Raw genomic sequence first — 27,809 nt, forward strand, 5'->3', positions numbered from 1 at the left:
ATAAAAATACAAAATAGACGTGAAATGAACTAATCATTGGCATTCGCCTTTCGAATACTTCGATGAATCAAAAACATCTAGTCAAACGCTTGACTTTATGAGTATCTCTCCCTTCCAAGTCAAATTTGGAATTTTGACCTCTGTTTCCGTCCATCAATTATATTTTGGTACACGGACACGGTTTACTCTAAAACAACACGGTACAACACGCACATGTAAAGTGAGTGCGAGTGGATACTTTCAACATAAGAAATGTATTCTTTCAGACACCGACCGACAGTCTAAAACTTGGACATAGAAAATCACAACAAGTAAATAATGTGGGGAAAACTCTTTATTCGTAATTAAAATGTTGAGCTAAAAAATACGCGCGACTCATAATAGTAGTGACTGAAATCAGATAATCTGAGAAAAGAATGGACAGGTGATCAACAAGATGATTGAAAATTTATTGAGAAAATTCAGTACGTATGTTATCATTGTGTGTTTTTGGTCTGGGATTTATATAGCTGTATATCAAAACATCCATTTTAAAACATTGAAGAGGTAAGTATCTGTTGTAATTATAGAACTTGTTTGTTTAGAATATAGATTATGTTGCTATGGACCTGGCTTCTGTTGCTATGGACCTGATCCGTATATTGTTGGTAGTGTACGTTTAAGGGTAAGGTAAAGTGACAGAAATTGTCACAACACCTGAAATGGGGGGGGGGGGGCGACTCAAAAAATACCAACAACATTCACGACATCTTTAGTGCCTTTATTTTGGTATCTAAATGTGCTTGAGATGACACTGAACAATAAAAAATGGATGAAAATCAACAATAATGACTTTGGAATTGATAACTTTGGAAAATATGAGGCAAATATACCATTCAGCACTGCTACGGGGTAAACAACACAAAATGGGAAATCACAAAGTCTCTCAAAGGTACCTGAATATATACCCTACGACCACCAAGACTTCAAATTTTGAGAACTATATTTGTTTTAGCGCACCAAGTTCATATTATCAAACTTGTTTTTCTTCAAATACCGGTATCCTCCATATTTTCCATGGACTACTTTGAGACTTTTTGTATCATAAACATCATTTGGATTAAATGTTTAGGTTTTGTAAGGAAAATAGCAAATACTGCATCGCAATTTTCTTGAAACTGCTTTTGTTTTCCACAACTTTTTAAAATAAATACACATTGTTAATATTTTATGACTTCTTAATTCACCCTTCAAAACTTTGTGCCTGGAATCATAAAGATGCTCTGACAATTAAAGACTGAACATTTTCACTAAGTTTTACAGTAAAATAATTCGTTATAAATTTTATTTAATATATATTCACACTCAATACATTGTTTCATCTTAGAATGTACACTTATATTTTACTATGGAAATGTACAGCTGAATAAATGATTGGAAAATAGGATGTGTAGCATATGGTACTCCATAGAAAAGATATCAAACCCTCAAAATGATTATTATTCTAACATAAATGAATAACAATCTATCTAGAATAAAAAAAACAAGCCCTTTTGCTAACATTTACCAACACTTGACAACGGCAGTCATGATAGCTTAGATTTTGACACCAATTTATAGAACGGTCCATATGAATAATGTTGATATTAAAAGATGTGACAGTTCTTACAAATGAAGCGCAGTAGTCTATAATATTACGATTTACCACCTGATGTAAGGATAATGATAGTTTAAGTCAAAAAGTATTTACTGCATCTTTATTTACCTTTCTGTGCCGGTTTCCATCCTAAGTCATCAATGAGTTCATGGATGACTTATCTAATCCCGTAAATTACACCCCATAAATTACACCCCATTTGTAATTTGATATGAATTCATCTTATTCCGCAGTTGTTTAAATTAAAGAAATTAAAAATTTGTATTTAAAATTAACACTTCGCTCATTGATATAAGCATAAGGTCGAGGACATAACTAGATATTCGGAAACGAAAGCTACGTTCGAAACAATGTTTACATTTATACAACGGTGAAGTTTTACTAAACGGAATACGACATAATTTTATGTATGAATGAAATGGGGTTAAACGTCCTACTGTTCTGCTCCTATACTGGGCTAATGAAGACGGGCATACGCCATACAGTGTGCTATGAGGGAAATTTTGCCCGGGCAGCGGCACTATCGCCTACTCTTATATCGAATTCCAACTGCCAAGGTATCTTTTACGTGCATTCCAATGTATACACGGGACCTCGGTTTTTCGTCTCATCCGAAGGACTAGACGGCTGTCCTTGTCAGACCCTCCATTCTGCACCACTGACAAGGGGAAACCACGTCGGAAAATCCCGATGAACTTTCTCGGCCAATGCAGGGATCGAACACGTGACTTCCAGGATAGCGAGCCAGCGTCTTAACCACCTAGTCGCCTTGGCTCCCATTTTATGTATGGGGATGTAAATGAAACGTTTACATATTGATATAATGTTCCGCTAAGCGTTGTCATTTGGTCTATAATTTTCAAGATTGAAAAAGAAAATGGCGGACCCCAAGCGCATGAATCCTATAATTTTCATCTTTTTCCGTTGGATTTGACTTAACTCATTTTTAAAACCAAATTGGTTTAGGGGAGATACTTGATTCGTTAAAAATAATTAATTAGTTGGTTTAAACTAAATTATTTAGTAAGTTTAAAGGCATATTTCGTTTAAACGAATTCATATTTCATTTAAGCGAAATACTTAATTTGTTTAAACGAAATACTTAATTTGTGTAAACGAATTTTTAAACGAAATACTTAATTCGTTTAAACGAAATACTTAATTCGTTTAAACGAAATACTTTATTAGTTTAAACGAAATAACTAATTCGTGAATTTGTCGCGCTGATATTCATGACCTTTGTCCCATTTCTAATGCAAACGAAAGTCTAATTTTTTGCCTATCAAAGCTATAATTCTAAGAAAAAAAATAATAAAAATATATATGTCACCATGATAACAGCTTATGGCTAGCCCCCAGATCCATTTGTTTGTGATTTCTGCATACTGTGTCTTGTCCGTTGATTTGTTTTGTGTAATTGTGTGTGGTGCAGTCATCCTGGTACTTACATGGGTATAAATTGAACTTCCGGTGCTAGAAGTCAAGGGGCTGGGGCCCCGAGAAGCCGCTGATTTTCAAACCTGAGAAAGGGAGAAGTCGACGGACGAAAGAGCGATAATATGAAATTGTCACAACAGGCTTTCATACATGACAGGATGACCTTTTACGTGAAAATCAGATCAAAACTTCCCTTCACAATTGTCGCCCCGACCGCCTTTATGCGCATATCGTAAAAGCATGTAATACTACGGTTGTGGTCCCTCTAGAGGTCACACTTTGTATCTGTTTTGTTCTGATGTAATACAAATGTACAGGTCTGTATGTTTATAACTCACAAATCTCGGTTCCTTTGGATATTGGCGCATATCTGGCCGTAACTGCCTGAGTGAGTGGCCTCTGCACGAAAAATCGCGTCTTAAGCCTGCTGTTAAAATGCCCCCGCCCCTTTTACACACATAGCGTAAAAGCATCTAATACCAAGGTTGTGGGCCTTTAGAGGTCACAATTTTTGTCGGATTTTGGCGAAACTTGAAATGCAAATGTATAATAACAATAAAGTTATTTATTTGGGGGTAAGTGTTTTGTATGGGCACCGTTTTACGTCAACATTATTATGTTTAATTGGACTAATCTGTACTCGAGATGACTGGGCGATAGTACCATACTTTCAGCAATTGATGGTGACAGAAACTATCTGTGGGTTAGTCTAAGAAACTTGAATCTTTCAAAATACCTACTTAGCCTCTTTATCGTTGTCTCCCATTTGTTTAACCACTTCAGTATATTAAAGAGGTCACCTTACATAGAACTAAAATAACCCCTATAGTATTACATATACACGTACCAACGGCAAGTAGTATTCCGATTGCGATAGGCCCAAAATCTAGTACACCGACTAACACGAAAATATACATTTTCAATTTTAATCGGTCCCTTTTTTTAAAAATAAACAAAATTATATTTTCGGTCAAAGTACAAAGTTTAATCTCGTGTGTCGTGTAAACGTGGAACATACAAGGGGGTGGGGGGGGGGCGAATTGTTAACCCGCGCCTGCTGTATCATACGGTCTGTCATTGAGTCAGCTGGCGGGGTTTCGATTCCCCGGTTGTACGTGACAAGGAGTAAGGTCGCCTGTTCAACCTCGTGGGTTTTCTCCGGGTCCTCCGGTTTCCTTCCACTGCTAAAGACCCCTACGCGCAAGCGAATTATAGAAATAAAATTGAACAATGTGTTAATCCCGAAATGATCTAGTTTGTGTCGAGTGGACGTTAAACCCCATTTCTCTCTCTCTCGAACATACAATCCAGGTAAAAAACACATTTCACCATTATTTAGTCTCTCGTGGAGTTCACTAAAACCAGACGAGCGTTTTCATTGGCACTGGATCTATTTATATATCCCATATTAAAGTTACTTTCCCATATTGAATAGTTTGAATATGTTTTTATAGTCTAAATATATCATCAAACGGGAAGGTATCATTAAGTATGTGCGATGAAGTATTGCATGTTGTTATTGTGCTGATTAGTATACCGGAGGGTGGGGGGATATCCCTCGCTTAAAGGAGCTAAATCGCTAATATTTAGGACCTAGAAATTGACACAAATGGGTCGCAACGCATATTAATAATGTAATATGAATGTATATAAACCGATTTACATTTAATCTTTTCTGTTTTTACTCTAATTTCAAATCAGTTATGTTCGGCGAAATACGTCAGAAGACTCAATCGAATGGCAATATCTAGCGTCTGGTTATTCCAGTCTACATCAATAGGATTTATTGCGCATGCTCTCCAGATAAGAATATGGCGTCACCGTTTGACATGACTCGTGGAATATATCTACTGTCTGAGTCTTGGTAAATTTTAAACGGATTTCTTCGATTATGAACAAACTACTTAACTTTGGTTATTATAAACTTACCTGTGTGTTTGTAATGAACTCCCATTCGATAAAATCCATTGCACAACTAATTATCACAACGATGAAAACAAGTTCTCTCTTGAAAAATTGAAATATCACAAACTTTTCCCAGAGAAAAATACCAATATGGAAGATGGTTACGTCACTCTGCGGAAGATATCATTTCGTATTAGGGGTGACAGCATAGGTCGAAATTCAAGTACAATTACGACAAGAATCCATGACCACTCGGACCAAAGACCACTCGGTTGAAGACCAGTCGGACCAACTGATAGACCACTCAGCCCAAACAAATAGACTACTCGGACCATACAAAAAGACTATTCGGACCCAACAGAAAGTCGACTCGGACCAATAATAAAGTGTTGTTTTAATAAATTGATAATTGCGTTTGTTTTAATATGATTACTCGAACCAATAATAAAGTGTTATTTTAATAAATTGATAATTGTGTTTATTTTAATATGACTACTCGAACCAATAATAAAGTGTTATTTGAATAAATTGCTAATTGTGTGTGTTTTAATATGACTACTCGAACTAATAATAACGTGTTGTTTGAATAAATTGATAATTGTATTCCAAATCGCAAAATATCGAGAACCACACTTGTAGTCACGTTTAAAAAGGGGCATATAAACGTCCGGTCTTCGTATTATTATGTGCTGTTTATATTAACGCATCAAGGGCGGATAACTTGAAAACGTGTCTCCTCCCCCCCCCCCCCCCATATATAGTAACCCAGGGGTTAGTGGGGTAGAACGGAATGAAACCACTGGGGATACCGCGAATGTGGAAAAAGTAAAATTAGGCTATCAGACAAGAACAGTATACCCGTATATGTAGAAACTGTCAAAAGTCTGGACATACCGAGTCTCATTGCAAGAGTAAAGAAAAATTAGATTGATATTTTATTTTGGCACCATTATTAATTAATTTTAAAACTAATCGTTGATTTATTTTCCGTACACAAAATTGAACCAAACAACTCTAAATATACGAATTCCGTATAAGAATTATTTGCTTCTTTGTATTGTGATTTAATAATAAATAAATAGCATATTGCCTAGCCTTATAATATAATTTAATTGGTCCGACTGGTCTTGTTTTGGTCCGACTGGTCTTAGTCCGAGTAGTCTTTGGTCCGAGTGGTCTGGATACCTACGACAATTGGCATTGAGTTTGAGCGTTCGCACACATAACTACCCGCATTCCTGTATTTAGTTACCGTCTTTTACATTCTAGTAAAATCTCTGTAAATTTTATAGCTTTACTTTTTGAAATATTTTGTTCTAATTATTTGATTAGCGACTCGGATGGGATTATTTACTTTTGAACACGCATGCCGCACAAACACAACTATACATTCGTTTTACGGGCTTTATCACACTTCGGTCAAAACTGTCGAATCGAGAATTAATGTTCCGCTTCTTACGGGGTCATACGGACTTAGTAGCATTATATACCCACCCGGGCACCTAATAGACACGCTGAGGGCTGCCGCAACAGCTTAAAGATGTTACTGAAGCGGTTATTATTCGATCGAAAGAATGCGTATAAAATTAAAAATACACTCAGAGAATTCGGAGGTAAGCTTCATGATCCTTGATAAATTATTTATAACATAAAGAAGATAGGATATTTATAGTTTATACATGACTTTATTTTTACGAGTATCCATGCAATCAGTGATATTTTAATTGTGAAGAAAATTTGATAGACTGGCGATCAATGGTTTCCATATAAATCTCTTATGTAATTGCCTTCAATTGATATTTTTCGTCGCCCAAACCCATATACGATCAAAATGATCGCGCTGTCAAACTATCTTTCAATGTTAACCAACCCCCGCAACAGGTATATTGGATTCGACCAATACGTCACGAAGACATTGTTGACATCGACTCTGTCGAAATTACAAGTAAATTTTCAAATTTTTCAAGAGAGAATTTGTTCTCATCGTTGTGATAATTAGTTGTGCAATGGATTTTATCGAACGGGAGTTCATTACAAACACACAGATAAGATTATAATAACCAAAGTTAAGTAGTTTGTTCATAATCGAAGAAATCCGTTTAAAATTTACGATGGTTCACACAGTAGTCTCGTTCTTCAATTCCCTGGTTACAATTGGCGCCGAAACGCATTATGGTACACGAGTCGTGTACCAATGGTAAAATGTTTATTTTGTCTTAAATTTTGTATATCAGAAGCCCACCTTTTCAGGGTAAGATCACAACATCAATGTTGATTTAAATTGACAAATAATTCGTGTTTTCAACTTCGAAGACTGTGGATGATATTGAGTTAGAGACTTAGCTACTTTAACGTTAGGTAATTCCCAATAGACTTATCTTCATGCAGCACAGCCTAGTCTGTTAGAGTTCGAGTCTTAGCTCATTTAAAACAATCTTAATGACATTTGTTTGCACGACCTACTATTAATAATCAAACGATCATTACATCCAATATAGAGGTTTGTTCGCGACATTCAATATGATACCATCAAGATTATGTAGAAAATTTCCGATATCTTTTCTGTGTGTTTGTTTTCGAATATATTTTATTATATATAAAAGGCTGCATTTGAAAATACTTACAAGGTAGGGACTTCTTTCCTTTCAATACTTTGCACTGATGTTAGAAATAACTGATCACATATTACTAAATGGATTAATTAAAAAAAAATTTTAAACCATATTTTTATTCAGGTTGACTGAATGGGATTGGGGAACAGGCTTAGCCTATGTAAAACCCCCCTCCCTAAATAATTTGTATATACATATATATTATTGATCAAAAAGGGTGTATATACTAGTTAAAATGGCAAACACATACATATTATATAGATATAATAAAATGGGTGAAAATATACAGTATATATAGTAGTTAATAATTATACATATGCAAGCACAGTAAGAATCTTTTAATAATAATCAGCATTAGAGAGACTATACATACATAAAAGAGAAGATAAAATTCGATACATTAATTACGGCTAGCCCCCGGATCCATTCCCTTTATTTGAATTGTGCGTTTGTTTGTGATTTCTGCGTATTATGTCTTGTCCGTATATTTGTTTTTGTGTAAATTATGTGTAGTGCAGTCCCCCTGCACTTACTATTAGCAGTATTGGCTATATTTCGAGGTATTTAGATTAAAACAAAATAGTTAATTGAACACAAAAATCATATATTGTAATGGTGTCATTATATTATAGAAATGAAAATGTCATTATCCCAAGGAACAACAATTTAAACAGTATGGTGTAATTGATTTTATTGACATGTATATCGGTTGTCATGGTAGTCGCAATTCCAATCAAATCAACTCACCTGAATGACAAACAAGATCCATATTCCTGTTTGGAAAGAACGATGACTATTTAGAAACTATACGATCGTATAACTAATCTTTTTTGACTTCCGAGGGTATTTTGGATTAGGACATTTTTATAAATATTACTCCAGGACAATATATTACGCAATCTTTCGGTGGAGGCCTGTAAAAGACAAGTTGTGTGAAATCATAGACAGTATATAATCCTTGAATGGCATTTAGTGATTGAGCACATTAAAAAACACAACACAAGTATTCTCTTATCGTTAACGGTTTATAGACATATACACATATTATAGCACGACGTTTCAACAAGTATTCTCATCATTTTGTACTTGATAACGATAAGAGAATACTTGTCGAAACGTCGTGCTATATGTGTATAAACCAGTGATTGTATTCCATATAAATTGTGTTGTGTTTTTTTAATGGACAGTATAATAGTATTATAAGGTCCAAGTCATCGCATGCATACAAAAGAACCCTAATTGTCAATTAGAATTCGATGAGTAAGCGCACACGTAGCTATGTGTGCAAAATGTTCCCAATATCCTAGCTTTTATACGCCCACATTTTTATGTGCACGTATATTGTCATCGCCTCTTGTCCGCCCGTCTACATTTTTTTGTGGACAGTCTACTGGTCACAATTTTTATGCGATTTTGATGAAACTTGAATATAGGTTTATCTCCCAAAGATCTCGGTTCCTGTCCATATTGGCATTTATCGGACCGTAACTTCATGGATTATGGACTCTGATTGTACAAAAAATCACGTTTTTAGATTGTCGACACTATCCGGAAGATCTGAGTTCCTTTTGATACTTGCGCGTATCTGATCGTAACTTCCTGGATTATCACTGATGGTAAATTTCCAGATCAGGTTCTATACGATTCTCTACTCTGAAGTCACAGTAATTATATGTTATTCCCGTGATTTAAACCTTGTAATTATAGTAAGATTCGTCATTTTTACCAAAAGTTATCCCGCTCCAGTCGGGATTTAAAATTGTTGAGGTTTGGCGCACTGACCACATCTTCTTACAGGGCATTCCCAACAGGCTCTGGGTATTCCAGGTGTGTGTGTGTGGGGGGGGGGGACTCTCACAGTGAAAGTTTTTCCTGACTGTCTTGTTTGGTCTCTGGATAAAAATCTTCTTTCCACGAGCCCCTACCCTTGCCACATCATTCCACATTTTTAGGGAAGTTGCAGCCTCTTTGTCGTACTATCCCTGCACTATTTTGTAACATTCTATTAAATCTCCCCTCAATCTTTTATATGTCAGTGTTGGGATTTTTAACTTTTTTTTCAGTCTTTACGAATAAGTAAGATCCCTGAGTCCTGGTAACTGTTTGGTGGCCCTTCTCTGAACGTGTTCTATCAGGTCAATATGCTTCTGTTTATGTGGTGCTCACCTTGGGCTTTTGTCCCATCCGAACGACTAGACAGTTCATGACAAGGAGAAACACCGACAAACGGAAACCACGCCGGAAAATCCCGACTATGAACTTTCTCCGCCAATGCATGGGATCGAACACGCGACCTCGAGTTTAGCGAGGCAGCTTCTTACCCTCTTAGCCACCGTGTTTTTGTCTACCTTTGTAGACCGACTGAAGATATAAAACGTGTTTTACCAATTACCGACAAACATATAATAACATTAGGTTAGATGTCATTTACAAACAAAGAATTCTTTCATAGGCTGACTTAAAATGATAAAAAGAACAACATTTACGGATTTAAAATCCGGATCACATACATTCAGAAAATAAGTTATGTTGGTGCATTTGTGATTTTATACATTGATATTGTTACATCTTGTCTTTTTTATCACAGATTTTGGCAGATAAAAATCGCACCCGGATGCGACATAACCGCTCAAAGTCTTGCCGATACAAAAACTAAATTTATAATGACACTCATTTCAAGTCATTATAACAGAGAACATCGAGAAATTAAGATGGACAAATATACATTCTGTCTAATGTGTTTTGTTCCAATTTGTACTTAAGCTTTCTTAAAATGTTTAATTGCTTTCCTGCAGTATTGCAAAGTCTATCAATATGGTTGGCCCAGGTGTTTGTGGTACTGGACAATATCGAGTTCAATTCCATCTAATTTGAGGGAGAGCAGTTACCTTAGCTTCTTATTTGAAAATAGCAAAACTTTTGTCTCATTTATCAGCCATTTTGTGTGATCAAATGCGTAATCGGTAAAGATCATTCGATACTAGATTTAGTACAACCTAAGGCTGTATCGTCAGTAAATAACCTGGAACTGTTGTTCAGTACTTCCGAGATGTCGTTTATGAAGACAGGGAACACGAAAGGTCCCAACACTGACCCCTGTGGCACTCCCTCCAGAATTCAGCTTAATTTCCCTCATAGCACACTGTATGGTAATCACAATCTTCAACAATCTAACAAATTGTTTCAATGGCATTTAGTAATAAGCAGTAATTGTATTCCATAGAATTGTGACCTGTATACAACAATCTAACACATTGAGAATAGGATGCCCCATGCAGCCATCATTTTCGCTACTGAAATTTGAACGCGACACAGCGAATGTTCACGCTTCCGTGGCTTGTCTTGAAGTGATTTCTGGCTAGTCACGCGGTACGATAACACTCAGCACAAGAATCTATTAGTCTATAAACAGCCATTGCACGTGAAATTCTCTACACATCTATCAACTATTACAGCCGTAAAAAATCTATTGTTGACGATTCTGAATTAGGGGTGTAACGATACATCGAACAATCGATACATCGCAATAACTTGACTGTCGATAGTCTGTATCGATAGTAAAAAGAAACTATCGATAAAAATTTCGATAGTCAACCAAACTATCGATTGTTTCGATAGTTTGTAATAGCAAAAGTTAAATGGCACAAATTCCTAAATAGTTCTCTCGTATTTGTCGAATATTTACTTCCAAAATACCTGTTCGAGATTGTGTTCTTATTAAAAGTCAGTCGGTATTTGTTTCTCGATCAATCCAGTCCAGACAGTTCCTTCGTTCATGAGAATCGCGGAAATATAACTGGTTAATCGTGCATTCTGATTTGTTTAAAGATCGCGGAATTTGAGGTTGTAAAAGAACGATAAAGCTAAATCAAAAGTATGGAATCGGAATCATTTCGTAATTTTGATAATCGGCCGGTAAAAAATAAATAAAACAAGTTTGCTGATTATTCTTAACACTAACCGCCACGCGGCAATCGAAGGAAGGCGATCTCGGCATGGATTGTGCATCTATCGCGCGCCTTCGAAGCTTTGTATGAATTCCAAGTGTACCGGTAGATATTAAATTAATAATTTAATGGTTTCCCTGACCATTTTTTTTTAGTTATATAATCCTCGGATAGAACACCGAATACACCGAGAAACAGTCATTAATAATATATTATGATTCTCCAATGCCAATTTACCGATGACACGTGATATCAGGTGGAATTAGGTCATTAAACCAGCGATGCTAGTTTTAGTTTTAAATAGCGTTTACCGTTATTATTTTTTATTTTATACACATGATGACAGAGGCTTATTTTTAAAAAAAAAAAAAAAATATTGTCGTTATTATCATTGAAAGCCGTATGGAATTTAACTTTAAAGCCATTCAAACGTTGCCACGTGATTACTCAATGTGCCGTCCGTGTCTATCATGGACGAATGAATAAAATCATTTGCAACTAAGTTACGTGATAGAAAAAAAACCCCTATGTCCATCGAAATAAAAACAATACAGTAATTTATTCAGGAATGTTACCGACATGAATATCAATTTGTACGCGAATTAAATATGGAAAATTTTCCGAATGATGTACCTATTTGTCGTTATTTTTGTGATAATTACATTTAGTAGAATACGATATTCATCATAACAAATTATCAAGAATTATTTTTGTTGAAGTCTGGTTATATTAACGGGAACTTTCCAGTGTTTCATTGATTTTAGTTTGATTAAATGTTATAATAAATGTATACCTGACAGTTTGTTTTAAACCTAAACTAATAAACAAATCAAACAATCGCAATAGTCCAATAGTATCGCAATATTTAATCCCCAATAGTAATAGTATTGCAATAGCTGTTTACCCAATAGGAATACTATCGCAATAGTGAAAATTACCAACAATAGTCAACCCTATTCTGAATAGCGCTAATATTTAGATTTTTGGTTATTACTGCAGCTTTAGAAATTATGTTCGTTTTATTTTTCAAATTGCTTTATCATTAACTATACCGTTAGGAGCAGCATCTTTTGGTTTAGTACAAATAATATCTCTGAAACACTCGGGTTAGGCAAGAACATGATACTAGCAGTAGTTTCATTTTACTTTTACAAGTTTCTTAAAACAATTGTTGTGTTGCCTAACGTACGTGTTTCTAAATTCATTTTCTTGTTACACCTTTCTGCTATGTTTCGTAAAAAAGTAGTCTTGATTATCCCGACCTGTCAACCAGACGGAGAATGATCGGTAGAATGGTCAAGCGAGACTAATTTCAAAACAAGGGCACGTAACCTATTTTTTACTCAAAAGTGCCCAGATGTTATGGCCGACACTCGTAACCATTTTTCAGTGTATTATTTATTCAGTCTTAAGACCAACTAGAAATCAGCCAGATTTCTTCAAGTTTGGGAATGTGACCTCAAAGATTTGTTGAAGAGAATCCTGTCATCAACCTCTCAAAGACAATAAATTGTAGCCCAATTATTATCTATTCAGATGGTGTATTGTATAAGTGTCATATTACACTGCTCTATATTTAGAATGTAACACTAAAGCTAGATGGGTTTGGAATCAGATTCTATGAAATTTGAATAAGAGAATAAGAAAAACTAATCAAATTAAACACATAAATAAACAAATTTAATAACAATTTAATAAAATTTTAAAAAATTGATTCAAATATTACATAATGTAATAATAAGCTTATTAATTTGATGTAATATCTACAGCAGCTTGTCTAAGCCAGGGTATAAAATATCTTACATTATTTTACTCATATACTTTGATATTGACCAATTTGATGTTAACCAATTAAATGATTTTGGAACTTTTTCTTGGGGAGATAAATATTCATAAGTAAAACAAGGGTTGTTGAGCACATTACGATTGTATAACTCTTGCCAATTATATATTGATTTCTATAGAAAGGGGCCAATATCGAAATATTAATGGCCTATTGATCCATCGTACAATACTATTTACGAACTTATCAATTATCAGTAAAAGAAAATTTGATCCAAAATTATCTATTTTGGTGCAAAAATATGAACATTTACTGATTATTTACATACAGGGAAAAGGTCACCCCAAAACAATCTACATGTATTTGTTATTTAAAAGAGCTAACTCGCTAATATTTAGGACCTAGAAATTGACACAAATGGTTCGCAACACAAATAATAATGTAATATGAATTTACATAAACTGATTTAGTATTTATTGCGCATGCTCTCCAGATAGGAATATGACGTAACCGTTTGAGTTACTTGTGGAATATATCTAGCCCCATCCTTCTAGTCCCTTGTTATAAATGGCACTTAAAGGCATTCGTGAACCGATGGTAAAATGTTTATTTTGTCTTACAATCTTATGGAAGCCTATAACTACCATTTATAATTTCTACTTTTCGCCCCTTCAAAACACGAAAGTCGAAAAGTGACCTTGAAAGTAGAGACTACATCAACTTCTGAGGCGAATAGACAACAGTACGACAGCAAGCCAAAATCAAAGGTCGCTAATATCGCCATCAATACTAGACTTTATAAACTATTTTGTTAACGCGAATTTATTGTCAATGTCAACAAAACAGTACACCTTTAATAATGTATTATAACAATATTACTTATATTCTCTGTCACCACAGGGGGATCACGTGGCTAAGTGGGTAAGACGCTAGCTCGCTAGCCTGGAGGTCGGGTGTTCGATCCCTGCATTGGCCGAGAAAGTTCATCCAGATTTTCCGGCGTGGACTGGTTCTCCCTTGTCAGTGATGCAGGACGGAGGGGCTGACAAGGAAAGCTGTCTAGTCGTTCGGATGGGACGAAAAACCGAGGTCCCATGTACACATTGGCGTGCACGTAAAAGATCCCTTGGCAGTTGGAATTCGTTATAAGAGTAGGCCGTAGTGCCGCTGTCCGGGCAAAATTTCCCTTATAGCACACTGTATGGCGTATGCCCGTCTTCATTAGCCCAGGTTAGGAGCAGAACAGTAGGACGTTAAAACTCCATTTCATTTCATTTCATTTCTGTCACCACAGAGTTCTTGATGTGGAAATTTACACGGAAATATTTATTTATGGCTAGGGATATGATATCATATCTTTCTTATCTAAATTAGATCCTGCTTATATATATATATAACCAGGATATAATATATATAACCAAGATATAATTTAGATAAGAAAGATATGATATCATATCCCTAGCCATAAATAAATATTTCCGTGTAAATTTCCACATCAAGAACTCGTAGTATTATTCTTACAATTTCTCGTACAATAGGGGCCACAAGGCAAGAAGTTAGGCCCGATATACGCGAACATCAAACCGAGATCTTTGATACATAAACATATAATATTAAGTTTTTTTCAAAACCGGATACAAATCGTTAGAGGGACCACAGCCTTCGATCCGATTATCACAAAATTCAAACCCAGGGTGTAACGGTGTATATTTAAACGGTTTTTAAAATCGGGTATAAACTGTAATTTTTGGTACACCCGGGGTCCATAATCTAGGAGGTTACGGACCGATATGTGCGAATATGGAAAGAAACAAAAATCCGTGGAATATAGACATATATTTTAAGTTTGATCAAAATCGGATAAAAAAATTGTGACTTCTACAGTGTCCACAACCTTGGTATTATATACTTTTATACTATTTGCGAACGAGGAGCGGGCAGTTTCAATCCGATTTTCATGAAATTCGAACTCAACCATCATAAGGGTGGAATGGTGATATGTTAGAACAGCTTTTAATATTGGATAAAATGCCAATATCAAAAGGAACCGCGTGTCCACAAATAAATTGTGGGCTGACAGGGGCGACTCAATACACGTCCACTTGAAAATATGGGCGTACAAAAATAGCTCAGCATGATAAAACTTGGTTTTTGGAAGACTAAACAACTTTATATGAAATGAGATTTTTATTTTAGAAATTAAAATGTTAAGTTATTTGATACTCCCACTGGCAGGTTAATAGTTGTCAACGCTTATGTAATTTATATTAGGGCAATACTACTCAAGACGGACATGTTGTTTAGATCAGCATACCAAGCAATTAAAATCAGTGAACCGGACCAAACCCAAACATCCAAAATTTAGCACTTTTTCCTAGATAGTCCTAGCACTGTATTGATGGTTAAATGGTCATAGCTTATGAAGTACAACATGACTGTTTATTTATAAATGTGCCAAACTGATTTAAGGCTTGGCGTATATATAAATATTGTATTGTTATTATCGAGATTATTTGGAGATATTTATTTATGGTGGGGCACCCGACATTCAGCAATCCCAACCTACAATAACCTAACGTCATCAACAATCACACCCATCAGAATATTGAATTACAACTAATGATACTAACGCTTTCCATATTGATCAATCAATCTGTTGATAGACTTCACTTCTATTCAAACTTCTCTCAGGATTCTGAATTATTCAATTCATAAGCAGTTTATATACGTACCTTCATTTTAACATTAAATCATAACCTTTGTTCATAATCTGGAAAATTTAATATATTTTCCAATAAAACACCTGTTTATGTATTCAATATATAATTAAAACATATTAAGTTTTATGCTTAATTATTTAGATTCCAATATATAAAACACGAATAACTATGAAACCTCGGTCCATTTAACGTTAAAACATGTTTGATGGTAAATTAGCATGATTTGATATTTGCAATGATAAAACAGAAATAACTATGAAACCTCTCTTAGTTAAATTTTTGATTGTATATAAGCATGATTTGATATTTGCATGATAAACGTTTATTTTCAAGTATTTAAATGTGATTTTTATCATGAAAACTAGCTGTCAATCAAAGTGGAATTTACAATCAATTTTATAATTTTAGTCGATGTGAATTTCACCAGCTTGCACCAAATTTATCATACATGATATAGTTTACACACGCACAGGAATATTGAATTATTGATAAAGTTAACTGGATTTATAAGTTCGTACAAATATAATTAATCATTCAAATGATAAAGCCGTCTAGTACTACACTTTAGAAACGTGAATTAAACTTTTTAAATGCAAATTGCGGGCTGTAGTCGAAAGAAGAAGAAAGAAATGAAATGAAATAAAATGAAATAAAATAGGGTTTAACGTCCTACTGTTTTGCTCCTAAACTGGGCTAATGAAGACGGACATACGCCATACAGTGTGCTATGAGAGAAGTTTGCCCGGGCAGTGGCACTATGGCCTACTCTTATATCCAATTCCAACTGTCAATGGATCTTTTACGTGCACGCCAACGTGTACACGAGACCTCGGTTTTTCATTCCATCCGAACGAATAAACAGTTGTCTTTGTCAGCCCCTCCGTCCTGCATCACTAACTAGGGGGAACCATGCCGGAAAATCTGGATGACCTTTCTGGGCCAATGCAGGGATCGAACACGGGACCTCCAGACTAGCGAGCCAGCGTCTTACCCACTTAGCCAACGTGGCTCCCCGAAAGTTGATGTAAGCTCGCATTTTATTTAAAATTTGTTCAACGATATAAATACTTTATTAGTTGATTATCTATGTCAGGATTTGGCAAGATTTGCCACCATGACCCTCAGCTCGAACGTTACCATTTGAAAAACCACGCTGATTTGACAAGGGTAGGATGACCCGTGCACTTTACAGAAAGTTGGTCTCGACACGGCTAAATGTGCACGCTTCAGTTGCGTGTCTCGAACTGATTTCTTACTACCCCGCACTCGCTTTGAGTCGATAAATAGCCATGGCACGTGCAATTCTCTACAAATATATCAACTATTACAGCCGTAAAAAATCTATTGTTGACGATTTTGAATAGCAGTAAAATTTAGCTTCTTGGTTATTACAGCAGCTTTAGTAATTACGTTTGTTTTATTTTTTAAATTGCTTTATCATTAACTGTACCGTTAAGAGCGGCATCTTTTGGTTTAGTACAAATACTATCTCTGAATCACTTTCTTTAGCAGGAACATGATACTAGCAGTAGTGTCATTTTACTTTTACAAGTTTCTTAAAACAATTGTTGAGTTGTCTAAAGTGCTTATTTCTAAATTCAATTTCTTGTTCTAGCTTTCTGTTATGTTTCGTAAAAAAGTAGTCTTGATTATCCCGACCTGTCAATCAGACGTAGAATGGTCGATAGACTGGTTAAGCGAGACTAATTTCAAAACAAGGGCACGTAACCTATCTTTTACTCAAAAGTGTCTGGATGTTATGGACGCAACTTGGAACCAGTTTTCAGTCTATTATTTATAGATGATTAATGGTCATAGCTTATTAAGTACAACATGATCGTTTATTTAGTGACTATAATTGTGTGAAACTGATTTGAGGCTTGGCATATATATAAATATTGTGGCGAAATTGTCGAGATATTTGGAGATATTTATTTATGGTGGGTCACCCTAACAAGGGAGTGTTTTTTGTACAGCTGACAGTAATTTCACAATGTCTTGTGTCATGTCTTCTGATATAGATATACCGAGTTTTTTCTGTTAGATAGGACTAAGAAAACATACAATGTCTTGTGTCACGTCTTCTGATATAGGTTTTTTTTCTGTTAGATAGGACTAAGAAAACGTACATTGATGCCTCCATGGCGTGTTCGTATTGGATGACTCTGTGCGACAACAGCCTGGTCTGGTTGGGTTTATGTCCAACCTCTATGCGCGACATCTATCGACTTCGACTGATCAATCTGGAACCTTTCATGATGAAAGGTACAGAAAATTTCTACAAAGTACTATGCATTTATTGGATTTTCTCTATTAGAGAAAATTAACATAAGAACCTGAAATTATTTTTATAGTAGAATATCATTTTTGGCCATGACCTACCATGTTCAACATAATGATGATTTCATTTATAAATGATTATGTTGTTGCCCCAGTCCGTCCGTCCGCATATCCCTCGTTCGCCCTTCTAACTCCTTGTAATCACTGTTTGTTTGAGAGACCCAGTCGGCAGTCGCACATCAATTATGACCCTTATTATGGATGGGGTGTTGGATCGCCGGATGATTAGCGCGCTCGTGTTGTATCATATAAGGCCTGTCATTGAGTCAACTGGCGCGGTTTCGATTCTCCGGTGGTACGTGGCAAGGAGTAGGGTCGCCTGTCCAACCTCATGGGTTTTCTCCGGGTCCCCCGGTTCCCCCCACTGCTAAAGACCCCTACGCGCGGGCGAATTATTGAAATAAAATTGAACCATATGTTAGTCCCGAAATGACCTAGTTTGTGTCGAATCGACGTTACCCCCATCTCTCTCGTTTGTATTCCCAATTACAGGATTACTCATTAGTTTGTTCTAATGAGTATGTTTTTAGTATTAACCAGTCTGTAAAAATACCTCATAATCAACTTAAACATACATAATACAAGAGCTAAATCTGCTTATTGCAGGTCTTTCTTTAGGCCTGAAATGTTATATAAACTAGACATTAAATAACTTATCCAGACCATAATCAACTCTCGACTCGATGTCAACGCTAACCTGCGATGTTTACTGGATTAGAATCCCATTTGCTGCTCCGCTTTCATTCTTGATTTAATCGAGACTATGTTTTTTGTCGTACGGACTTTAATAATGATGATCGAGGCTAGGCCGAAAATTCAATCGCTAAAATCTCGGTTCAGGGTGGATCAATTTGATTGAAGCTCTTCATCCAATCTTTAAATATAAGTATACTATACTATAGGTGTGGGTGATAACAGAGATTGCGTGATAACCTACCCCGACAGTATTTATTTATGTCGGCCCAGCTTTTATCTAAGATAAATATGCAGCAATAAGTAGGCTAGAAATGACATGCCGGGATACATAGTACACAATCTGTTATATATAATTTAATAAGATAGTTTCAACAAAACTTTCTAGAGAAATGGGGACAAATTCTAAATTTTCTTGACCTTTTGACATTGCTTGCTGGTACCTATAATGATGACCTGCTCTGTTGATGAAATGTGCTTAATAAAATAATAGATACGCTGGTGAAATTTGCAATAATCAGTGCAGTGTCAGTTCTCTTGTATTCGAAGAACAAGCACGACAGGAAACACCTTTTTTGATTCGAATCAAAAATAAAATTGTAGAATTCGTTGGCTTTTGTTTTGATTTATTTTGTTAGATGACAGTTTAAGTTTCCAATGTAAATAAAATTCGTAAACAAGCCAATCGAGTAATCTATCAAATCAAACTTTTGGACCATGACCTCCAGATAAGTCGCGTTCTCATAACAGAATAATGAAACATGTTTTATAATATTTTCGCCATGTTGTATATAGCTTTTGAAGTAATAAGCTGTTTTGTGTCATCATCATCATGATCATCATAAACAACTCGGGGAGTGGGAGTGCTGGATGGCCGAATGGTTAGCACGTGTGCGCTGTATCATAAGGTCTGTCAATTAGTAAACTGGCGTGTTTTATGAGTAGGGTTGCCTGTCCAACCTCGTGGGTTTTCTCCGGTACCTTCGTGTCCTCCCACTGCTGAAGACCCATACGCGCAAGCGAATTATTGAATTAAAGTTGAAGCATGTGTTAGTCCTGAAATGACCTAGTTTTCTCTCATTAACAACTCCACGAATCGTCGATGTCCACTGAAGACTTTACAGACAATGCAATCAATGTTTCAGCAGATTTTCTACGAGTTTTACTAATCCTGAACGACCCACCAATGCCGCTAAATGGGTGATGATCTTCTCTGAGACAGAAGAAAAACTTCTCGATACAATCTTTCTACACGACACCGATTGGACGCTCTTCTACATCTTCTACCAAACCGGAAAAATCACCATAACAATGTAAGCAGTGAGATTTTCATTTTAAGATTTGAAGATACTTAACTAGAACTTACCATAACCACCTCTTCTACTATTAATGTATTTAAAGCATCACGAATTTTACTACTAATATAAATTATTTTAAGTACCCACCCAGATAACGTAAAGTGACGCTACATGGTCACCCTACTGGCTATTATCTAAAAGTAAAAGATGAGTATTTAAATGATCGACTCGCTTGGACTCAGGTCCGACCCTTTAATCCGATTAATGTCTGGACTTGAAAGTAATCCCAGATCGACATACCAGTATAGTGACGGTAATCAAAGTCTAACTGGACATGGGAGGATGTCACCGTAATCAAAGGCACCGATGCTTAACAATTCAGCTTTTTATTATTTTGTTTTTAAAAAAACCCCACAGACACGGCTCATTGGCACACTCCTCACTAGCACTACACTGATGCACCACCAACTAATAACACTAGCGAAAAGCAAGTGGATTTATTAGTGAGTTTGATGGACGAGATAGTAAGCCACAAATCGTATTTCTAGAATTTAAGAGTAAAATAAAGTCAAAAACGATCTCCAAAATATACTCAGCCAAATTAAAAACTTGACACTCGGGATTTTTGGGACTAGATTTTTAATATTTGGTTTAAGGCAACTATTTTAGTGTTATGCTGTGCACAGACGACCTTGACATCAAGAGAAAGCAAGAATACGTCTCGCCGAAAGTCCTTGACATTGATAACGTTCGTGATGTCACAGTACCCCCCAAAATGAAATTCACAGACTTGGAGAACAATCGGGATAAAGCGTTTAGTAACGGTTGTGGCCTCCTCTAGCGTCTCGTACTGCCACACAACGTCTTCTCATGGATCTCAGAACATTAGTAAACACTACCTGAGGAAGACGTCGCCACTGCTCAGCAAGAGCATGCTGAAGGTCTTGCAACGTCAGTGGTGGATTCACTTGCTAACGAACACGTCGACCCAGTTCGTCCCATATGTGTTCAATAGGATTAAGGTCGGGGCTAAGCGACGGCCAATCCAGGACTTGGACACCGGCATTTCTTAAAAAATTCTGGGTAGCAATTGCTGTATGGGGTCGAGCATTGTCTTGTTGAAACGTTAGTCCAGGCCCATGTCTCTGCATAAACGGAAGAAGAACAGGTTGCAAAATCTGATCCCTGTACTGGACAGCATTTAAGTTCCCTTGGACAACAACAAGAGGAGAACGTCCATGTGCACAAAAAGAACCCCAAACCATGACGCTGCCGCGACCAAATCGGTCAACTTCTCTGACGCATACTTGAGCGTAACGTTCACCTCGTCTGCGGTACACTCGGGCCCTGCCATTGGCAAATCTCAAAGTGAATCGAGATTCGTCACTAAAGACAATCGAATTCCATTGTCTTTGGGTAAATCTTATGTGTCTTGTGGCCCACACAAGTCGGTTACGGCGATGAAGAGGTGTCAATATTGGTCCATTATAGGGCCTCCGAGCTCGAAGACCAGCAGCCTGCAAGCGATTTCGAACAGTTTGTGCAGTTACCCTTCCACCAAACATCTCCCTACTTGTGGAGGTTGCAGTGACAAATCTGTTTCTAAGATGACGTAATCGTATTGCTTGATCTTCCTGGAGTGACGTCACACGTGGCGCTCCCGCCCTTGGGCGGTCGGCAATAGTTCCAGTTTGAAGCACTCTCATTCTAAGATTAATTATTGTCTGGCGTGAACAATTAAAGACTCTTGCAACAGTGACCACAGACTGACCAGCATAGAGCCTACCTATAGCACGTAGACGTTCTACATTTGAAAGGCGCGGCATTTTCTAACAAAGTTGAAAATAACAATTTTAATTTGTTTTTCCAGTTCAAGTTACGTGTGCGTGTTCAGTTTAAGCAAACTTGCATCGATTGACCTCACGAGTTTGTGTTTGCACGTGTTTTTCAGGTTTTTCATCTTTATATGCTCAAAAATCACGTGATCCACGTGACTTTACAATTTTATGAAATTAAAGGCTTCTTACTACTTACTATCGTTAGAAACACTTTAAAATTTATTTGACTTAACAGAAAAAAAAATTGTTGAAATTCATCAGTGTCAAGTTTTTAATTTGGCTGAGTATATAATATGGTAATTGTATAAGGACATAAATTTAAGGCCATCACAGTACTACTGCTACTATATTAGTATTGAATGTAAAGCAGGATTACTAAGAAGAATTACTACTGCTGCTACTACTACTACTGCTGCTACTTCTACGGCTACTACTTCTACGGCTACTACTACTACTGTAGCTACTACTACTACTACTACTACTGTAGCTACTACTACTACTGCTACGACTGCTACGACAACTACTACTACTACTACTGTAGCGACTACTACTGCTGCTGCTGATACTGCTACTACTGCAACTACTACTACTGCTTCTGCTACTACTACTGCTACTGCCTACACATTTAATGGGAATTATTTAATTAAGTATCTAGAAACCACTATTACTACTTCCACTATTAATGTTAAATTTAAACAGCACGATCTTCAGTACTAATACGAATCATTTTAAGCATTAATTAAGGATCCACACCCAGAACACTATCTCTGTCAGGACTACTACTACTATTCAAAAACAGTAGGGGATATTTGATTTTTAAGTGTTATTAAAGTCACCTAATGAAACTGACGAAGAAACAAATGACAAAATGAAATGAAGTTCACATTCATCGATTTATTCCAAATGATCGTTAGACTAAGTAAGGCACAGACTGACCATTATAAGGGTAAAATGATACCCGGGGTCAAACAGCAAAGTTACCACAGCATCACAACCAAGCCAGTAACGGGTAAATCCTCCTCTGTTTGCCAAACAAGCATTGATCCGACGTGGCATACTCCTAATGAGACGTCTAAGGTCATTTTGGTCCAGATTGTCCCATTCCTGTTGCAACGCAGCAGCAAGTTCTTGGACATTGGCAGGACGTTGTTGACGTTGACGTAACCGCTGTCCAAGCATGTCCCAGGCATGCTCGATGGGGGAGAGGTCGGGACTCAGTGCTGGCCAAGGTAATGTGGTGATGTTCTGTTGTTGGAGGTAACCTGTAACGATCCTGGCCCTGTGACATCTTGCGTTGTCATCCTGGAAGATGAAACGGCGGCCATGACGTCGTGCGAACGGCACAACATGGACTGCCAAGATGTTGTCCCGGTAGTACTGGCCTGTAACACGCCCTGCAACAACATGTAAAGCCGTTCTTCCAGCAACAGTGATGCCTCCCCACACCATAACAGAACCACCCCCAAATCGATCATGTCTGATGACGTTAACGTCTTGGAAGCGCTCGTTTCGACGACGCCTCACCCTCCTATGTCTGTCCAAAAAATCAACAGTGAACCTTGACTCATCTGAAAACATCACATTGCTCCAGCGTCGATTATCCCAGTGTTGACGATCCCTACACCAACGACGTCTTGCCTGAATGTGATGATCTCTCAAACAAGGGATCGCGCGAGGACGTCGGGCGCGAAGGTGACCCCTATGCAGTCGATTTCGAATCGTCTGGCCACTCACTCTCACACCAGTGTCTGTTTGAAGACGAGCGCTGATCTAATTTGCTGTGATGACACGATTTCTCAAGGCCAAGGTACTGATAAATCGATCCGGGGCTTGAGTTGTCGCCCTTGGTCGACCTGAGCGTGGTCTGTCCTGTACAGATTGTGTATCACGGTATCTGGACCATAGCCTGCTTATGACAGACTGAGAAACATTCATCGTCCGCGCCACAACCGCCTGTGTTGTGCCGATCTGTAGCATGCCAAGGGCACGTAACCTTTCGTTTTGGGTAAGCCGACGCATATCAAAATTTGTTTTCTGGTCACTAAAACAATTAAACTGATGTTTCCACCCTGGAATTCAATGCCACAATGACTGTAACATTCAAAGTCAGAGTCGTGCAAATCTTGGGTTGGACCCCCATGATGATCCCAAGCATCACCTGCATTCCATGCGGTAGCTATTGGTGCGTTTGGGCGTCACATGTAACTGGAAATGTTTCTTCTGTTCGGTTCTATAGTGACTTTTTTCGTAGTCATTTGCATATTTTAGTATTATGCCCCCAAAATCAAACATCCCCTACTTTTTTTGAATAGTATATTAATATTGATCTTCAGTACTAATACGTATCATTTTAAGTATCTAAGAAGATTTACCTTTTAGGGGAGTTGGGTTATGGGTCATGGGTTCATTTAAAATAATTTCTAAGTACATATTCTGACTCACAGGGGTTATGTTTCTATCTGTAATAATTTTAAAAGGTGAAAACTCCAGATTAAAGGAGTTATGGGACTACAAAGTTACATTTGGTGGTCATTTTGAATTTATTCAAATTGAGCCCTTACCCTGGACCGAAAATCAGAGAACTTTTGATATGTTATAGAGGATGATCCCGCGAACACAACGTGGTACCAAATAACATACTGTTGTAATTTGTTCTTGGTCAACTCTTATATTGACAGTCAAAGAAATATCAAGAACCTATTAGATGACATGCTCCGACGCTACAACGCGTTATTGAACATTTCGAACCCCACGCCATGATACGGTTAGCCGGGTAACTGTCACAGGTGTTAACAACAATAAGACTTTACAATGATAAAACTTGTATAGCTATTGGTCCTAATTTCAAAGAATTCTGGACAAGCATATATTTTTAGTAATAGAACATTTTTGGCAGAGTATATACTGGAATACGTTATCATTGTGTTTAATAGCATTATTTCGTATCATTCATACCCTTCCCAATTTGACTCAGTTGGACTTCCCCGGGTATTCACAATTTCAACTCTTTTAGAAAGTGTCTCTAATTTCAGAGGAAAGGATGAAGTCACTGATACATCCAAGTTGCTTAACTTTGGGTTTGAGACAGGTAACTTTGAACTTGACCAGGATAATTGGAGGTTTCTTTGCTGCCTTTATGCTATTGCTAACGGTGCTGAACAGATCTACGAATTGGACTCTGACCTCAATGTAACTAATGCATCGTTTCTAGAAAGTAACGAATTGACTGGAACTGCTTATTATGGTAGTGAATATTTTGACGTCGAGGGATATTTTGTTCAAGGAGAGACCACGGCTGATCTGCCAAATTCCGGCTCGGCATATCGTGTAGGACCTATTCGTCCTTTAATAAAACAAGGTTTAGTTTGTGGTTTTCGATCGAAGGCTTCAAAACCCAAGACAGACAACAATAACGCCCCACCAATATTCTTATTCCCTGGTGTATTTTCGAGTTATTCTGTTAAAAATACTGTGTATAGATATGAAGCCTTGTGGGCACTCTTCTCGCCAAAAACTAACCCGTCCAGTCTCAGGGAAGTTTGCAGAAATCTCATCAACCAGAGACTCGTGTGGGAAATTGGAGGAACAGTTGGGTTCTATCCACCCAACGCCATTAATAAATCCCAATCTGCAGCTGATACTGAAGGCTCCAAGGGCCACAGAGCAGCCGATTTACTGATTGAATTTTTGTTAAAATGGAGATGTGACCCATTTAATTCATTTTTTAAATGCATGTTTCAATTAATATCGGATTTGGTTACTGAAACAGGTTTCTTGCAACCCAAAAACATTCACATAATGGCGGTTTGGATTAGAGATTTATCGTCAATTGGGTATGCAGAGCCAGTACGTGTGGAATGGAAGTTCATCACATATTCTACACTACCCACGGTGTCAAAGACGTCCTACACCGAAAAGACTAAGGTGAGCAAAGCCGTGGCGATAAGATCAAATCATCAAGTGAAGATTAAATCAACAAAACAACTCGAGAAAAAGGTCAAGTTGAGCAAAGCGGTGGCGATCAGATCAAAGAAGATTAAATCCACAAAACAACTCGGGAAAAAGACTGAGGTGAGCAAAGCGGTGGAGACCAGATCACATCATCAAGTGAAGTTTAAATCCACAAAACAACCCGGGAAAAAGATGAATCATGGTTTATCGCAGGAACTAAAGAAGTTGCCCATGAATAGGAATCTTACCAGTGTGGTGAAGAAGTCACAACGTAGAGCATTAACGAAAATACAAAAGTTGGCAGGAACGAATAGCAAACTATTACCCTCAATCGTGACTAAACGGCCAGTTAAAATCAGCCCCAAACTAGTACCCACATCATTGAGTATATCGAAGAAGTCATCAATCAAAAGCAAATCGCCCGTATTAAAGCATTATCGAAAAAAAGCGAGCACGAAGCAGTTTCCAAAAGCATTAAAAAATCCACCGTCTCTTCCAAAACACACAAGACTCGCCTCGTCTGGACGAGTTCCTGAACATAAATTAAAGACTCTTCCTACAATGAAAACACGATCTTCCTTACTTCGTCTGAATATATCAAAGATTCCGGTGAAGGCACTGTTCCTGAACAAGATTAATGTCGTATCGAAGACAAATTCAATCAAAAGAAAACCACCGTTAAAGACGTTACAGAAGAAGCCGTCATCGTCAGCTCCAAAGACATACTCCTATTCAGAAAAATTGAAAACAATGTCTAAGATTTGTCCTTCCATAGAATCAAAGATGAAGTCGACAAAATTGACCTTATCCTCGAGAGTGGAAAATATTCTGTTATTAATAATATTTAACCGTCCGCATTATGAAAACATTCCATCGCTCCATAAAACATACAGTCATTCATTCACCAAAATAGTGTATTGTGGTTCCAGTCTTAAAGACTTCAATTTAAAATCCGCTAAGTTTGGATTTGGTGTCACGTTTATCGAGGTAGAAATGTTAACGGGTATTTATTTCTATCGCTGTCTCGCCAAAGTGATGAGAATGAACTACAGCGTTGATGGATATCTTTACATAGGCGATGACGTCTTAATCAACCCATGGCGAATCAAACATCTGCCCATTAACAAAATTTGGTTACCCACAGGAGGCACGACACGGATGGGTTGGGAGACGATGAAATGGATGCATTGGTCGCTACCTTATGGACGACAAGCGATGTTACGTGTATTGGAAGAACTAAAAAAAAACCACACAGAACGGTATAAAACGTTTACCCGGAATCTGGCGCATAACAGTAAGTTCCCGGATGGTATTTTGTACGGAGGCTCGGATATCGCGTATGTCCCTGCAAGTCTAAAGACTGACGCGATCTTTTATTTAGAACTGTTTTCCAAACATAAAGTTTATCTGGAAATCACCGTCCACAGTGTACTTGGCGGTATTTTACCTCTAGAAAACATCTTCAACCTACCAGGGGCTTATATATGGAAGACTCATTTGAAGTCACACTATGCTTCTTTTTACAAACCCACGCTTTTTTTCCTACATCCGTTTAAATTTGGACTAGAATTAAAATCAAAATCCGGACTAGATTTTTTCTGTACACGATTTGTACCATTTTTGCTATCTGATAAAGTTTAAGGGGCGCA

At 37.1% G+C, this 27,809-nt stretch overlaps 1 protein-coding gene across 1 annotated transcript; it reads left to right on the plus strand.

Moving 5' to 3' along the window:
- The first annotated feature begins 210 nt into the window (after positions 1–210).
- LOC130010373 (uncharacterized) lies at positions 211–27,809 on the plus strand. Its single transcript, XM_050561649.2, has 3 exons — positions 211–546; positions 20,222–20,386; positions 25,242–27,809. The coding sequence occupies exons 1-3, from the start codon at positions 437–439 to the stop codon at positions 27,799–27,801; spliced, it is 2,835 nt and encodes a 944-aa protein (XP_050417606.2). The 5' UTR covers positions 211–436; the 3' UTR covers positions 27,802–27,809.

This window comes from Patella vulgata, chromosome 8 (genome assembly GCF_932274485.2).
Source record: "Patella vulgata chromosome 8, xgPatVulg1.2, whole genome shotgun sequence".
Lineage (NCBI taxonomy): Eukaryota > Metazoa > Mollusca > Gastropoda > Patellidae > Patella > Patella vulgata.

Coding starts and splice junctions, on each gene's coding strand:
- LOC130010373 (XM_050561649.2), top strand. CDS start 437: ATGATTGAAAATTTATTGAGAAAATTCAGTACGTATGTTATCATTGTG. Junction 547..20,221: donor CATTTTAAAACATTGAAGAG/GTAAGTATCTGT, acceptor ATGTTTCAGCAG/ATTTTCTACGAGTTTTACTA. Junction 20,387..25,241: donor GGAAAAATCACCATAACAAT/GTAAGCAGTGAG, acceptor CTCTAATTTCAG/AGGAAAGGATGAAGTCACTG.